Source organism: Neoarius graeffei, chromosome 20 (assembly GCF_027579695.1).
Source record: "Neoarius graeffei isolate fNeoGra1 chromosome 20, fNeoGra1.pri, whole genome shotgun sequence".
Taxonomy (NCBI): Eukaryota; Metazoa; Chordata; class Actinopteri; order Siluriformes; family Ariidae; genus Neoarius; species Neoarius graeffei.
In genome coordinates this window covers 42,899,188-42,916,951 of record NC_083588.1, presented here as the reverse complement: position 1 = coordinate 42,916,951, position 17,764 = coordinate 42,899,188, and the positions used below count along the sequence as shown (strand labels likewise).

At 42.5% G+C, this 17,764-nt stretch overlaps 1 protein-coding gene across 1 annotated transcript in view; it reads left to right on the top strand.

Moving 5' to 3' along the window:
- The window catches only part of helz (helicase with zinc finger), a 161,857-nt gene that overhangs the window by 26,840 nt on the left and 117,253 nt on the right, over positions 1 to 17,764 (top strand). Inside the window, exons 3-8 of the mRNA XM_060901748.1 lie at positions 279 to 315; positions 433 to 557; positions 767 to 823; positions 2,759 to 2,807; positions 2,984 to 3,059; positions 8,540 to 8,738. Coding sequence (XP_060757731.1) covers positions 279 to 315; positions 433 to 557; positions 767 to 823; positions 2,759 to 2,807; positions 2,984 to 3,059; positions 8,540 to 8,738 — 543 coding nt within the window. The remainder of the gene's footprint in view (positions 1 to 278; positions 316 to 432; positions 558 to 766; positions 824 to 2,758; positions 2,808 to 2,983; positions 3,060 to 8,539; positions 8,739 to 17,764) is intronic.

Here is a 17,764-nt window from a genome sequence, read left to right as displayed (position 1 = left end):
GTGTGTAAAGCTCGCGCAGCCTGCTGGCGCTTCCGCAGGTAACGTCATGATTGTCTCCAGACTCCCTTGGGATTTTTCCAGACGCGTTTTGTTATCGGCCTTGTGCAAAATTATCCTTCTGGATGAGTGTGTAAAGGAACATACTTTCATATTAAAAAAAAACAAAAACAAAATTGGTCCAGAATATGCCCTTTAAGCTTTTCCCCCTGACTCGACATCTGTATAATCATTCAAATGTCACCCAACCTGTAACATGTGCTTCTTGCTTGTCACTACAGAAGGAGTATGATCAAGCTGATGAAGACTGTAAGCATGGTGAGTGAAAATTCAGATTTTTCTTTTGAAAGCATGTCCTCCATGACTGGACTCTGTAATCAGAGACTGAGCTTAGAAGAGTGAGTTTGGCTGCATGTGTGTTCCTTGTGTGTGTAGTGCTGGCTGAGGAGCTGGGTAAGGGTGAGGGAAGTTTCAGGGCTGGGCTGCAGAAAATGATGCTCGATGGAAGCCTACAGGAAGTCTTTACCATTCTGTCTAAAGCTCTGTATGGAGAACCGCTGGTAAATCAATCCACCTTCCTTTCTTTATCTGAGAGATTCTGAAGTCATGTGACTTTTAATCAGTGCATAGAACAGTGATAATTATCTAAACTCCAAAAGCTTGCATTGTTGCAATATTTTAGTCCCTTTTAGTGAGCTGGATCAGGTAATTAATGAAATTGTCTGTCTTTTTTTAAAAAACTTGCACAAATATTTCTGCTTTCTTGAAGAATGGAATCATGGCTAAGGATATGACGAGATTGAAGATACTCCTGTCTGAAATTGAGGTAAAGTTGTTGTGGGGTGTTTTCTTTTCTTTTTGGTCTGGCTGTCTGTGTTAACGGTGAGTCTGTGAGCTGGCCACATTAAAGGAACAGTCCACCGTACTTCCATAATGAAATATGCGCTTATCTGAATTGAGACGAGCTGCTCCGTACCTCTCCGAGCTTTGCGCGACCTCCCAGTCAGTCAGACGCGCTGTCACTCCTGTTAGCAATGTAGCTAGGCTCAGCATGGCCAATGGTATTTTTTGGGGCTGTAGTTAGATGCGACCAAACTCTTCCGCGTTTTTCCTGTTTACATAGGTTTATATGACCAGTGACATGAAACAAGTTCAGTTACACAAATTGAAACGTAGCGATTTTCTATGCTATGGAAAGTCCGCACTATAATGACAGGCATACTAACACCTTCTGTGCGCTTCGACAGCGCATTAATACCTTCACTCCTCTTCGAGCACGGCCAGGCGGGCGAATGCCCTGGTCCGTCCGCCCTGTCTAAAAAAAAAAAAAAAAAAAAAAAAAAATGGTACAACTCGAGCCCCATGGTAAAATTGGGACTTTGTCATTTTTCCGCATGAGGCCCATGGTAAAACCACACTTCCAGGAGGGGCTGCCGTCTGCCTCCCAAGCCGGCCGAGAGCGCTCCTCGTCGGGCACGGCCAGGCGGGCGAATGCCCTGGTCCGTCCGCCCTGTCTAAAAAAAAAAAAAATGGTACAACTCCGAGTGAAGGTATCAATGCGCTGTCGAAGCGCGCAGAAGGTGTTAGTACGCCTGTCATTATAGTGCGGACTTTCCATAGCATAGAAAATCGCTACGTTTCAATTTGTGTAACTGAACTTGTTTCATGTCACTGGTCATATAAACCTATGTAAACAGGAAAAACGTGGAAGAGTTTGGTCGCATCTAACTACAGCCCCAAAAAATACCATTGGCCATGCTGAGCCTAGCTACATTGCTAACAGGAGTGACCGCGCGTCTGACTGACTGGGAGGTCGCGCAAAGCTCGGAGAGGTACGGAGCAGCTCGTCTCAATTCAGAGCAGAACATATTTCATTATGGAAGTACGGTGGACTGTTCCTTTAAAGCGTGATTAAACGTGTTTCAGACTGTGTACCTTGCAAGCTTTTTGTTTTAGTTGTGCAGAGACTTTTCATCGTACCTAGGGCTGTGTACCTAAACGTAACATCAGGTACAGGTACCGGTACAGAGGTTTAGGTACAGGTCCGGACCTGTACCTGAACAATTTGACAAATTCTTCTGAACTTCTTTAATAATGACAGAAACATATTAATAAACTGTTGACAACTTGTCACTATCTTTATTCAAAGAAAACCGAACATAACTAGGTTTCCTACCTCACTTCTCAGTCGCCCTCTCAGTCTCACACTATAGTTAACTTGGGACAAAAAGTCATAAGTTGTCTCACAGCGAGAAGTGACTACACTAGAGTACTACAGACTACGCGCAGTCCGCGGCCTTTAACTTGCGCGGCAAAATTGCACAAAGCAGCAAAGACTGCCAATGCCAGCAAAGGAAAAATGGCTGACCTGCTTTTGAGTCTTTTTGACCAATCAGAACGCTGGATCAGCCAAGCTCTCGCAATGTCTCGTGAGACTGTGGCGAGAGGATCTCAAATCAAAGATGGCTCTGATTTCAAGTTTCAGCGCCGCATTTTACGTCTTTTCCAGTGCTAAATTTTCGTCTTTGTGTTAGGATTTACACATCTTCAGTCACAAAATAAGCAGATACTTGGTGTAAATTTATTTCGGTACAGTACCGGTACTTCATGATCCGGTATTTTGGACCTGTACCGAATCGATTTTCACGGTACAGTACCGGTACGCAGCCCTAATCATACCTATAACCAGTAACTTCATCAAAATACTTGTATTTTCCTTGTAATACGTGTATTGGAGTAATGTTGTTTGTCCGTTTGGCAGGCTGTAAGCAGTAAAATTGTGACCGAGCAGCCAGGAGAGCCAGAGGAGGGTGAGTTTCTTACAACTGAGCACATCATTTTCATACCCAAGTCAAGGCCTCCTATTTAGCTCCAGTCTCATATCCTGGGTAGCTGCTTGGGCAGATGTGCTGATAGGTTTCAACAGCTTTCCCTTTCTCTTCCTCTTTTTCTGTCCCTGCCGGTGTTTGCCTGGATCTGGGAAAAGATGTTCAAGAAGGTTGGCAGTTTCGGCCTCCTCCTCGAGGGGTCACTAGCAGCGAGGAGTACACATTGTGTAAAAGGTATGGCTGGCCCCTTGTTCAGGTAGAAGTAGAGAGTTGACTTTTATTTAGATAGCAGTAATTATTCTTTGCATTACTATCCGTTACAATAATTAAAGGGGAACTGAAGGCAATTTTTTTTTTTTATTATCATCAAAATTCTACCTATCTCATTTTATAAAATGTAGGAATGCATTTCTGACAGCTATTTTGTCGCTGCTATAGCAAGTTCTCAGTGTTTTGAATGATGCTCTGTAATACATCAGTCCATATGTCAAAGCGACGGCCGTAAATGAGATTCGCTGAGACCTGTGCGAGACATCGTAGGACGGAAGTAAAACGTACAGCGGAAATCAAAGCGACCGACATCTGCCAACGTCAGAGATGCCTACTAGTACGGATTGGGCGTATTTTGTACGGAAAAGTTACGTAAATACGATGTTACAGCAAACAGTGTTATTCTGTACGGAATTATTATAAAGTCTTAAAAATTCCAGTGAGTTGTTTTTAAATGTCCAAGCGACTTTTTCAATCCATGCGCGATTCACGGCTATTTATTTTTACGACAACCACACATGTTGTGTGTGACATGCGCAGATTCCGCACATTTGTTCGCGCTATTTTCGATACGGTAGAATGGCCGTGCATTACACCCAGTCAAAAGGGCAATGGATACGCGCACTGCAAACTGTGTAGAACTGACATTAACATCACTCATGGTGGTCGCGATGACTGCACGCGGCATGTCAACTACAAAAAAACCATATGGAGTATGCTGAAATGGCGAGTCAGGCGGAAAGTAAATCTGGGGGTATCCAGCAGTTTTTTACGAAATCTGTGGATGAAAAGACACGGAACGTGACCCGCGCTGAAGCGGTGATGGTTGACCTGTGCTTGGAGTTGAACTTGCCAATTAGTGCCATGAAATGTGAGTTAAACTTATTCAGTTTCTTTTTACATGTCTGATTTTTATTCACTGAAATATCAAACACTGGCTGGACTTCTTTAATTCAAAGTCTTTTCAGTGTTGCAAATGTACATGTAGTATGATCAAAAACAGAATTTTATGATTAGTGTTGTTGGGATTGTGGCAAAAAATTGATCATTCCACTGTTTTAAATACAATTATAAATGTCATTTTATTCAATGTCTCTTCTGAAGCGTTATGCTGAAGTATTTATATATTGGGACATTAAAATAACAATGTCGGACTCTCTTTGGCATGAAATAAGAATTTTTTTTTGAAAATTTTATTAGAATCCGTTAACAGGTAGAACATTTTTCCAGGCAATATAATATAATACTTTTGAGGAGTTACATTAAATACCAATGATTGGTAGTCAGCCGTAATGTCTGCAAACAGGGAACACTATTGTATTTATAAAAATGTGATATATTGTACGCTCTAGAAATTTGTTGAGTGGAAATTCAGTTGAGATGGCTGCTCGCGTTTTGTTTATTCAATTCACACAAAACAGTTCTTTTTAATAATTTAAATGTTAAACATATTGGTGTATACACCTCTTTATAATGGAAATGCGCATAAATTAATGTTACTGAAAGTCATTCCAAAATACTGAAAAATGTTTTCAAGAATACTGAAATTCAAAATTTGGGGTAGGCATCTCTGCAACGTTGTCAAAAGACGCACGCACCCTCCTTCGAATGCTGATGTAATCAAGCTGGAAGTTTTCCCTGTGTCCGAAATCGCTCCCTACTCACTATATGGTGGGGACGCCATTTTGTAATGCTGTCCGAAACCTTACTGAGGATTATGTGGGAAATGCGCTCGGTATAATATGTATTTTTGTGATAAATACATGCATGTCTTTATTATTTTGAAAACCCACCAGCCGCCTGATCTGGCACGTTTTAATTGTGTGGCAGTAATGATGTAAACACCAGCGCGACGGACTAGTCCTTATCCTGTCGTCTTTCCAACTCTTCTCGACACCACGTTGGTTCGAAGTCGTATGGAATAATCTCCATCACTGATGAAGCTGGCAAATCTCGAAATTAATCTAAATTGGAATGATATCGAGATGAGGCCACTGTGTAAACAGTTTTCAAAATGGCGGTGCTGACACTTCACGTTTGAAGTCTCGCACAAGTCTCGTGAAGATCGCGCGGATAAGCGACGCCTGCCGTGGACCATACGAACTACATTCAACACGGCTAAAGGCCGATAAGTGTAATATAATATGCCAATATGAGTCACGATATAAGGTTAATAAAACCGAAAACGTAATTGAATAACACATCTCATCTCATTATCTCTAGCCGCTTTATCCTGTTCTACAGGGTCGCAGGCAAGCCGGAGCCGATCCCAGCTGACTACGAGCGAAAGGCGGGGTACACCCTGGACAAGTCGGCAGGTCATCACAGGGCTGACACATAGGCTACATTCACACTGCAGGCTGAAGTGACTCAAATCCGATCTTTTCGCCCATATGTGACCTGTATCCGATCTTTTATTGACAATATGAACGACACAGATCCAATTTTTTCAAATCCGACCCAGGCCGTTTGGATATGTGGTCCTAATTCCGATTCCTATCCGCTCTTTTCATATGCGACTTCAGTCTGAACCGCCAGGTCGCATTCATCCGACTTACACGTCATCAACAAGCCACAAACGTCACTATTCTGCGCTGAAGTAGGCGGCGGGTCTCTCAAAAAAGTTACAACAACTATGGCGCATAATCACGGGCGCAGATAGAGGGGGGACGGGTGGGACTCGTCCCACCCAGATTTAAATTCACCTCGCTCGGTCCCCCCCACTTATAGGGAGGAAAAAACGTCTATGCTGTCTTTCTTTGCATAAGGCAAACCTCACGGAAAAATCAAAAGACTAATTACCATTCGGTTTATTGAGGTGCACGGCAGTGTATACATAGTTGCAACAACTCACATAAAACAAAACAAAGACTGATATTCGGTTGGTTGAGCTGCGCAGACTGCACAGGTTGCGAGCTTGAGCTTGGTTGCTATGGTAACCCACAACAAGTTTGACAGGCATATCGGGGTTGGGGTTGGTTTGCTGGCAGCTTTGTCCCCCCCAGTTCAAAAAACGTATCTGCGCCCCTGTGCATGACATCAATGCGAGGGAGGCTTCGGGCTGTGAAGGTTCTGAATCTTCTCAATGGAAGGACGCAGAGGTTAGGGAGCTGATTTCCATTTGGGGGGATGCAGCTATTCAAGCTAGATTGGATGGGTCATACCGCAACCGGGCGGTTTTACTTCCGTAAACACTGGCCATGCTCACTGCGTGTGACGTCGTCGTATCCTGCAATGCGCATGCGGAACACTTTTAGGTCGCTTTTCGTTCATACTGAGGATCACATACAAGTCGCATATATTTGTTAATGTGAACGACCTCACAAAAAAATCGGATTTCACAAAAAAATCGGAATTGAGCATTAAGCCTTGCAGTGTGAACGTAGCGATAGACACAGACAACCATTCACACTCACATTCACACCTACGGTCAATTTAGAGTCACCAGTTAACCTAACCTGCATGTCTTTGGACTGTGGGGGAAACCGGAGCACCCGGAGGAAACCCACGCGGACACGGGGAGAACATGCAAACTCCACACAGAAAGGCCCTCGCCGGCCACGGGGCTCGAACCCGGACCTTCTTGCTGTGAGGCGACAGCGCTAACCACTACAACACCGTGCCGCCTTGAATAACACGTTAATTAAGAAATAAAGCAAGTTTAAAAATGACTTGAGTTCCCCTTTAAGATGTTTCCATTTCTAGAAATTAAAATTTGGTAATATTTCAAGAATGAAATCAAATGTTTATGTATTTCTTCTATAATGTAGTTTTAAAGCATGTATGTAGAGTAGTTGCTTTATAGCTAGGGTAGGCAGTTTATTTTAGAAGCGGGGATTTTTTTTTCTTGATATTATCTTTACATCCGGACAGCAATGAATAAATCAAATGCTCTGACAGTATAAAGAAAAAAATCCAACTGTGGCAGTTGAGAAAAAAAAAAAGCAGGGTTTTTTTTTTTTTTGAAAGTGTAACTCTGTCTTTATCATAGGACGTGTAGTGCAATCATGTTTTGTTCGTTTCCATAGACTTAATGTGCCATGTGTTCAGAAAATGTTTCACTGACCTTCTTACTTTTGTTTGTTTGTGGCGTACGTTTATAAGAAATGAAATGAGGGTCTTGGGGATTTGAAGACACCCAAAAATGTTTCTCTGGAACATTCTAGAGCAGTGGTTCTCAAACTTTTTTCACCAAGTACCACCTCAGAAAATACTTGGCTCTCCAAGTACCACCATAATGACCAACATTAAAATACAGTAGCGTAGTAGGCCTAAGTATTCATTAAAAACAAGGCGGAGGTTTTATTTAACAAGTATATTTAATATTGTTGGCCACTGTAACATTACACACAGTACTTTGAACAGTAACAGTGTTTAAATATAGGAAAATAAAACACTGTACTTAAATAATGAATCAAATCAAATTAATTGCACATAAAAGTGAAATAAACATTGTACTAAAATAAATATTAAAAGACAGTTCTTAAAGATTAAATGAAAATGTACTTAAAAGTTAAATAACTGTACTGGACTTAAATGTTAAGTAAAAAAAAGTACTGTCCCCGCATACAACACGCTGCGGCCTGGGCAGCTCCTCTGTCCCGCTCCAAATGAATCCCAGTTTTATGTATTTTTCGTCATACTTCCTCCTCACTGGTTTCTGCCGTTTGCTAGCAGTTCTGGGGCTGGTTTTGCCACTGTCGTTAGCATCTGCGCTCGGCTCACACACGTCCTCTTCAGTTCTCCGTCTCTCCTGATCCACGCTCCCATTCGCGGATTTAAGCCACGGCAGTAATTTTGTCGTACTCGTCATAATTAGCAAAGCCACCTCCACCTTTTCCCATCACAGCCTAGTCTGTAGCTACCAATGGCGGATAACCGTCTGTCAGCGGAACCGGCGGGAATGCGTACGTACGCTACGTATGGCTACCCAGAAGCACTTGCAAACTTTTTAAAATTATTAACTTAATTTGTATCTCCTTTCATTTTCTTGTCATCGGTTGATAAGATATTTTCATCCATTCGGATATTATGGATAGTATTTCACGTTTTATTTGATTTTATTTTTTAAATTTTTTTATATTAAGTGATTCTTTGGCATACCACTAGAATGGAGCCCGCGTACCACTAGTGGTACGTGTACCACAGTTTGAGAATCACTGTTCTAGAGTAACTATCTACCTATTTATCGCTCTTCAGAGTCAAATTTTATTGCAGCCGTGCTCCTCTGCAAGTTTCTTTTGCCTGTAAGCACAGGGTTCTCTGTGGATTACTAGAACACAGTTGTATTATGACTGTCTTCCTTTTTCTGGGGAGCAAATTCAAAATTTTAGTACAAACGTTCCTTTGCGTGCTTGTTGAGAAGTTTTGGTGCAACGATGATGGTGGTGATCTGTTCGTGTGTCGAGATGTGAGTGTCGGTATAACCCTGTGGTTCTGTGCAGGTTTCTAGAGCAGGGTCTGTGTCGGTATGGTGCACAGTGCACCTCAGCCCACTCTCAGGAGGAGCTGACCGAGTGGCAGCAGCGCTATGCTTCCAGGCTCATCCGCCTCAAGCAGCAGCAAGATGGGAAGCATTACACTGAGAACTACACGGAGGCCCTCATTGAGAAGTGGATCAACTCCCTTACGCCAGAGAAAGTGGTACGGTGTTAAACAGGGATCACAGTTTAGTAAAAGTGTTAGTAAATGAATTATTTTATGAAGAATTTTCTGTATTTGTTGAGTGTTCTAGCAACCAAAAGGTGCCCATTCACCAGGATCTAGAGGTGAAAAATATAGTTCCTGATGTACACTGGTGCTTGAAAGTTTGTGAACCCTTTAGAATTTTCTACATTTCTGCATAAATATGACCTAAAACATCATCAGATTTTCACACAAGTCCTAAAAGTAGATAAAGAGAACCCAGTTAAACAAATGCGACAAAAAATATGATACTTGGTCATTTATTTATTGAGGAAAATGATCCAATATTACATATGTGAGTGGCAAAAGTACGTGAACCTCTAGGATTAGCAGTTTATTTGAAGGTGAAATTAGAGTCAGGTGTTTTCAATCAATGGGATGACAATCAGGTGTGAGTGAGCACCCTGTTTTATTTAAAGAGCAGGGATCTATCAAAGTCTGATCTTCACAACACGTTTGTGGAAGTGTATCATGGCACGAACAAAGGAGATTTCTGAGGACCTCAGAAAAAGCGTTGTTGATGCTCATCAGGCTGGAAAAGGTTACAAAACCATCTCTAAAGAGTTTGGACTCCACCAATCCACAGTCAGACAGATTGTGTACAAATGGAGGAAATTCAAGACCATTGTTACCCTCCCCAGGAGTGGTCGACCAACAAAGATCACTCCAAGAGCAAGGCGTGTAATAGTCGGCGAGGTCACAAAGGACCCCAGGGTAACTTCTAAGCAACTGAAGGCCTCTCTCACATTGGCTTATGTTAATGTTCATGAGTCCACCATCAGGAGAACACTGAACAACAATGGAGTGCATGGCAGGGTTGCAAGGAGAAAGCCACTGCTCTCCAAAAAGAACATTGCTGCTCATCTGCAGTTTGCTAAAGATCACGTGGACAAGCCAGAAGGCTGTTGGAAAAATGTTTTGTGGATGGATGAGACCAAAATAGAACTTTTTGGTTTAAATGAGAAGTGTTATGTTTGGAGAAAGGAAAACACTGCATTCCAGCATAAGAACCTTATCCCATCTGTGAAACATGGTGGTGGTAGTATCACGGTTTGGGCCTGTTTTGCTGCATCTGGGCCAGGACGGCTTGCCATCATTGATGGAACAATTAATTCTGACTTATGCCAGCGAATTCTAAAGGAAAATGTCAGGACATCTGTCCATGAACTGAATCTCAAGAGAAGGTGGGTCATGCAGCAAGATAACGACCGTAAGCACACAAGTCATTCTATCAAAGAATGGTTAAAGAAGAATAAAGTTAATGTTTTGGAATGGCCAAGTCAAAGTCCTGACCTTAATCTAATGGAAATGTTGTGGAAGAACCTGAAGCGAGCAGTTCATGTGAGGAAATCCACCAACATCCCAGAGTTGAAGCTGTTCTGTACGGAGGAACGGGCTAAAATTCCTCCAAGCCGGTGTGCAGGACTGATCAACAGTTACCGCAAACGTTTAGTTGCAGTTATTGCTGCACAAGGGGGTCACACCAGATACGGAAAGCAAAGGTTCACATACTTTTGCCAATGACAGGTATGTAATATTGGATCATTTTCCTCAATAAATAAATGACCAAGTATAATATTTTTGTCTCATTTGTTTAACTGGGTTCTCTTTATCTACTTTTAGGACTTGTGTGAAAATCTGATGTTGTTTTAGGTCATATTTATGCAGAAATATAGAAAATTCTAAAGGGTTCACAAACTTTCCAGCACCACTGTAGATGTGATCAAATCCGAACATTATACAGATTGAACAGATAATCAGTTCTAAACATACAAATTCAGATATGAATAGGAGGTATGATATTTGGTGGGGATGTGGGGTGAGGGTGACAAAAAAGCTTGTTCAAAGGGCATTGTGAATGTGTGGCAGTCCTTCGTAACTGCTTGGGGTTTACTAACCGTAAGGGATTCACCTCAATGTGACCAGAATTTGCAGTGAAACCTTTTCAATGCAGATTCGAGACTCTCTTTGAATGTCTTCTTGAGCATAGTTGCTGAGAGAGACTTGTGCATCTTGGTTTGTCCACTTTTCCAGGGTCATTTCTGCTCGTCTCCTGTTATACCCCCTGCAAAAACAGTTGGGGGTGGTATAGACCCTTTTCACTCGCGTGACCTTCGTAAACGCGACCGCCATTTTGGACATGAAGAAATAACGGTTTATGGCACAGACCCTTTCGGTTCTCACTCATCGAGCTGCTACAATGACTGCTTAGACTGCAACAATAATACCTAACACACATTTAAGTATCCGTCGTAAAGACGTGAAACTCGTCGAGTGACGAGTGTGTTCATTGATAAGCTAACACAATCTAAAAGTAGACATACCATCACACTGCCCTGGCGCTGTGTACAGTTTACCTTCTATGGTTTGTGCTAGGGCTGTGCCGATAGACGATGCCATCGTCCATCGACGATGGTGGTCATCCATCACGATCGAGAGCCACCATCGTGATACCACGCCCCCTCCTGTCATAATCATGCATATACGGTATCATCTGGGCCTATTTAACCTAAAAAGTTAGTTTTTTGTTAGTTTAGTTAGTTAGTTTTGTTTAATATATAAATATATTATATAACGTGTATATATATAAATACATAATTATATAAATCATTATAAAGTAATATCCTATTACCGCTTGTTCACGTAGGCTATGGTGCAGGGACGTGCTAGTGAACATAACATGTGGTTACACAAATACAGTATGCTACTAATAATAAATTTTGACTTCATTTTTTAGCCTACACTCTACTTTTAATGTAAAATTTGTCATGTTGTTCAAACAAATAGCCACTATTAACGACTTCAGTCGGGAAATATTGCACCCCAAACGGCAGTGAAGCGCGGACTTCGGCAGAAGTCAAATAAATCTGGTAAATAGGCCTACTTTCAGACACAAAATGGTCCAGTCTAAGCCATAATGTCAAACCAAATGGAAGAATGAAGGTGATTCTGACAAATGTAAAGACAGTAAAAAAAAAAAAAAAATTAAATCATGATTTTAAAAGCTGGTGCAATAATTCAAACACTAATAAATTGGAAAAATTTGCGCGTTCAAGTGCGCACTAAAGGCCGAAACGCATCTTCAATTGATATGGTGTAAATAAACAATGAGTAATAGCTTAAGTGTAGTTTCTTCTCATAGTTTGAATACTAGTCTTTCATTGTTAGAGCAGATTAATATCTTGCCGTGATCAGTGAGTGCTCGGGGAGGTTCATTTCCACCTGCGCTTTGCGCAGCTCATTTCTCCGAAGCCAGCTGTGTGCAAACGCAGTGTTGACTGCTCGGCAAACTCCAAATGCTCGGTCTGTACTGGCCCTCTGTTGCGCAAGCGAGTTGGTTATGGCCAGGTTCAAATTGTGCCCAAAGCAACTTAACCACGGCCATTTCAATTGCCTGATGGCTGCGACAATATTCGCCCCGTTGTTATGCAGGCGATCTTTTTCTCCTCTATTTTCCATTCGGCAAGTGTCTCGCGCAGTGCGTCTTCTAAATTGTCCGCTGAATGTGTCTCTGGCATGAAACTCGTCTGCAGGCATTTGGACTGCATTGCCCGCTCTTGGGCCACATAATGTACGGTAGCTGACATATAGGGCATCATGTTGCAGCTGGACCACATATCCGTTATCAAGGCCAAATATTCCACATCACCTCGCGCTTTTTTTTTCTTTACGTGCCAAAGCCTCGGATGAGTATCTAATACTTTTAATAATAATAATAATATATTTAATAATGTGGTATTAAAATCCCCCCCCCGCCCACGATATGATCGTCCATCACGATGTTTGCACTGTAAACATCGTCGATGCCAATTAAGGGGGCATCGCACAGCCCTAGTTTGTGCACTCACTATTTGCCATTACTTTCTCCAACCCAGTGTTCAAATTATGCCGATATTTTCGGGGGGGTCCCCTTTTTTTCCCTTGGGGGGGGGCTTGCGCTTGTCTCAGAGCACGGATCTCCAAACACATGAGAAGCCTATCTTGCGCACATATCACGCGGACTCCACACACGCATCGCGTCTGAAGTCATAACTCATTGGCATGTTCAAAAAACAACCTCGCGTCAACAATGATACCACACGGGGGCGTCGTGGCTCAGGTGGATGGGGCGCCATGCCGTAAATCCGGGGACCCGGGTTCGATTCCGGCCCGAGATCATTTCCCGATCCCTCCCCGTCTCTCTCTCCCGCTCATTTCCTGTCTCTACACTGTCCTATCCAATAATAAAGGTGAAAAAAGCCCCCCAAAAAAAAAACAGTCAGGCTACTCAACACATCTGATCCACAGCAGCACCAAAGCATCACTGGAAATCATGTCAACAACCAATCTTCCATTTCAACACGCGTCAACAAACAAACGGCACCACAAACATGAACGAATCGGTCAGGCTACCGATTCCAAACCCACAGCAGACGGATAATTAAATGCATCTTACCTTAAAGCAGAATCGACCACAAAGGAAGTCTGTTGGCACACTTCCTTTCTACTAGTTTGTGTCCCCAACCTGGCAGCAGCAGTCGTTGTCATATCGGTTTATTTTATCTTTAATGTAAACACAACACTTCGGATATGCAAATGCTTCCCGTTACACACGATTGCTATGTCAATAAACATCATTTTGCCAATATTTTAGAGACCATCCATCTTCTCCGTCGGTCAGCATCTGTCGGGATCCGATAAAATGATAAATCTTGCCTTGTGTGTTGATGGTTCCTACATCCAGGTGCACAACAATATAATGGCATGATGGAAGTCTTGCTGAAAGTAAAAACTTTCTTTGATGGCTATATTCCTTTCGATGCTTCGCCGTCGTTCCTCGTTGTTGGCTGTGGTAGACTACTGGTAGTTCATGTCCAAAATGGCGGCCGCGTTTGTCGTGACGTCACGTGGGAAGGGTCTATATAGGAATCACCCTGTCCGTCCGTCTATCCTTGTGTCTTGTAAGCGCAACTCCTCCTAAACGATTTGATGGATTTTGATGAAACTTTACGCACTTGCAGTATACCACCTGAAGATGTGCATGAAGGAAAATAATCCCGGTCCGATGTTTCAAAGGGGAGATGATTCAACTTTTTTTCGCGGTCTGGTTTCCATCAAATACTGCGCTCTGATTGGCTTGCAAGCGGTCCGGAATCCTACGATCCGGACCCTGGTTACGGACCTTTGGTGACTCGCTCGTTCACAACAACAACAACAATGGCATATAGTAGTAATTTTTTTTGTCAACATTTGTTTTTGCATTTCTCAGTATAATAGCATTAATTTTACAGCATGGATAGCGATAACGCAAGTCTTACTACCCTGATGAAGACGAAACAAAAGAAAAAATTTCAGGAGAAAGCCGAAAACCTGTAACTGTTGCTAACGCCGAGCAAATCCATCGGTTTATTGAGGAGCAAAGGGCAGAAAATACATCAAAAAAGACACCGTACAACCTCGATGTCTTTGGGAAGTTCTATCGAAACCTAAATGAAGGTCGAAAGGTGGAAGACGTACCTGGCGAAGAACTAAACATGTTGCTGTGCAACTTTGTCATGTCCACAACAAAGAAAAATGGCGACGTGTATGAGCCGTCCTCGCTCACGTCTTTCCAGAGGAGGTATCCAGCGCTATCCGAATCAGGTTTCTTCTAAATATGGTCTCCCTTTCGGGCGCTCTCGTTTTCTGTTAGAATTTGGTAAAGGGAAAAAAATAAATATATTATTTACCAGCTTAAGGTCGGTCCATATCGTGAAATACCGCGACCTCAACCTTGAAAATACTGACCTCGGCCCAGAGGCAAGGATGCGTTATCCTAATGGGCTTCATGGGCAGCTGCCCAGGGCCTCGGCCACTAGGGGGCCTCGGAGGTAGCGAGATCGGAAAATATGAACTGATATTTTCAGAAGTTTTGATCATATTGATAACATTTTTGATGCATTTCACCACCCATAAGGAAGCCCACCTTGTCCCGTCGCATAAATCACCCGTCATTGTCAATATGATCACTGTCCACCATGTCTTCACACGCTACGCCAGCTTGAGTTCAATGATTTAATTAATGACTTCGCTTTCCAGAAAAGTAGGAAAGCGCCCTTGTAAGTTGACCCATGGCTGTCAAACTGAATGCGCAAAGCTGTGTGCCACTGCTGTTTGGGACGTTACGTGTGTGAAAGGATGAAATGTTTCACATAGCCTAACATTTTGAGATTTATTTCTGAGAAGCAAGCTATTTTTCTTTCTTTGTATTCACTCTTTGTTTTCACAAGTTAAAAGTCGCCTGGATTCCAAAATGAAAACGAACGGTTCTATACCAAATGAATGTTCTTGTTCTGAATCCTAAAGAAACTGTTGTAGGCCGAGGTTATGTTCTTGACATGTTGTTCATTGACTCACTCATTCAAAGGCTTCTTGAGGCTAAACTTTAGTTAACCAGACATGTTAACCGTGATGTCTGATGGATTTTTTCACCATGCAATTGCCTATTTCACCATTGCTTTTTCTCGATTAAATAGGTGTTGATGGATATAAAGTTTTATCGTTCAATAGTATTTCTAATTGTGCCACTGTCATTATTTAAGTTTCTGTGTCTAGTTAGACAGGCACGTCTGAGGGGGTGAATTTGCTGAGCGCAGTTGACAACAGGCGGGGGTGGGGCCTCGGGGGGGTGTCCGCCCAGGGCCTCGGCAAGGGTTAACGCGGCCCTGCCCAGAGGCCTCGGTTAATATTTTCAAGACCTCGGTCATGGTATTTCACGATATGGACCGACCTTAAGCTGGTAAATAATATATATTTATTCCCTTACACAGGGCTCGAAATTAACTTTTTTTCTTTGTGTCCCCCAGTGGTCCCGAATTCTGTGTTGTATCGTCCCGAATGGAAGCAATAGTGTCCCCATTTTTTTCCTCTCTGAAATAACCAGTGGTTAATATTATCATATGAAGTTACTATTATATTTGTAACTATGCGATTTTGAACCCTTTATATCATTTTTACAATAAGTCACAAGACACAAGCGACACATGTCCTATACATCATCTACTTCAAAATTACAGTTATTGCATTTTCAGTTTATTAAACTTTGGCGATCTCACTGTATGAATAGATACCCGTTTATTTAAAGGGGCCAACTAGCTCATTCAGAAAATGTTTCAACTCCCTACATCTGCAGTACACTTTAGTTGAAAATAAGACCCCTTTTATGTTCATTTCATCTACTTATACCTTGAATATCTGTTGGCACTTATAAGGCCAACTTATAATTTTCACCATTACCGTTATCCAGTTTTATGAACTTTCCGTTATCCATTACCGTTATCCATTTTATGAACTTTCGCTGCCGAAACGTGGGTGCAAATGTTAGCAACATCAGCATAGTGGCAGGTCCGAGCCTAGTTGTGCTGCTGACTGACTAAACTTTCTGAACTAGAAAGACACCAAGAAAACTCACTTATTCTGTTGAACGGTATCTTCCGTCAATATCATCCACATCATTCCTGTTGTATTTTATAACGTGTCTAACAGTGTTCATTCAGTTGCTAGCGTTGCCTGCAGACCAGGCGATGACACTTTGGATCCTGAAGGTCCCGGAGACGTTATGTCTGGGCTTTCAGTTTCTTCCCCGCGGTCGGTCCGCTTCAACCACTTCAGCATTTTTGTTCTGGCAAGAGTCGGCGCAGCGTGTGCGCTAGCAATTCCATTCCAAGCCCATATAATGCGGACTCTGGCCGAAGATTCTAGAACAGAATGCGCTGCTCCGTAGCCTACGGATGCAGGTGCATCGAAAGTGTAGCTACTATGTATTTTTCGCTGTTAACGTTTTAAAATTGACAAATTAGGTGAACGTCTACGTATGTGTTACGGCTTTGTAAATAATATTAATGTAGAACTTTTTTTCTAGATCTATTTTTTTTCATTGTCCCGGGATTGTCCCAGATATGATAATTTTGTGTCCCGATGACATTTTTTATGGTCCCCGGGACATCGGGACACCGTTAGTTTTGAGCGCTGCCCTTACATATGGCAATATATGATGACTGGCTAGTAAGTGGGGGGGATTCTATAGTGAGTTTGCTCACAGTTCTAGTTGGTTTTGAAATGCCAGGATCTACAACAAATTGTTGACTTGTTTTTATTTAATAACCTGTGTAAAGCTGGGCATACACTGTGCGATTTTTTTTTTTTTTTTTTTTTTTTTTTCAATCGCGGTATTCAGCTGCTGCTCACACTGTACGAGTGAATTGCAGGGGTAAACAGCACGCAGCTTACGATTCCTGTTCTCACACTATACGATCCGATGCTCGGATGCGATGCTCAGGATTTCAAACAGGTTTGATTTTCATCCGATCGATCGGGAGGAGGTCGTGAGGTGTTAATCGCTTGTCGTTACCCCATGTATACTACACGATCCGAGACGCACGATTGAGCCAAAACTCGGCCCGATCTCCAAAATAGTCGCACGAGTGAAAATCGTGTCAAAAATCGCACAGTGTATGCCCAGCATAAGGGCTTAGTCATTTTGCATATGATCTTCAATACAGCAAATGCCATCCTAATAGTTCCTGGCCTGCAAAGAAATACCTGGAGAGGCACTTAAAGAGTCCTGGAACTACTAACGTCAACCCTGGTTCCTCTTTCAGAAATGAGTCTAAAAGGTCCTGAGCTTCTGAACAGACTGAAACCGCCTTTTATGAATATTCCATTTTACAATGCTTCAAAAGGGGCGGCACGGTGGTGTAGTGGTTAGCGCTGTCACCTCACAGCAAGAAGGTCCTGGGTTCGAGCCCCGTGACCAGCGAAGGCCTTTCTGTGCGGAGTTTGCATGTTCTCCCCGTGTCCGCGTGGGTTTCCTCCGGGTGCTCCGGTTTCCCCCACAGTCCAAAGACATGCAGGTTAGGTTAACTGGTTACTCTAAATTGACCGTAGGTGTGAATGTGAGTGTGAATGGTTGTCTGTGTCTATCACTACGTTCACACTGCAAGGCTTAATGCTCAATTCCGATTTTT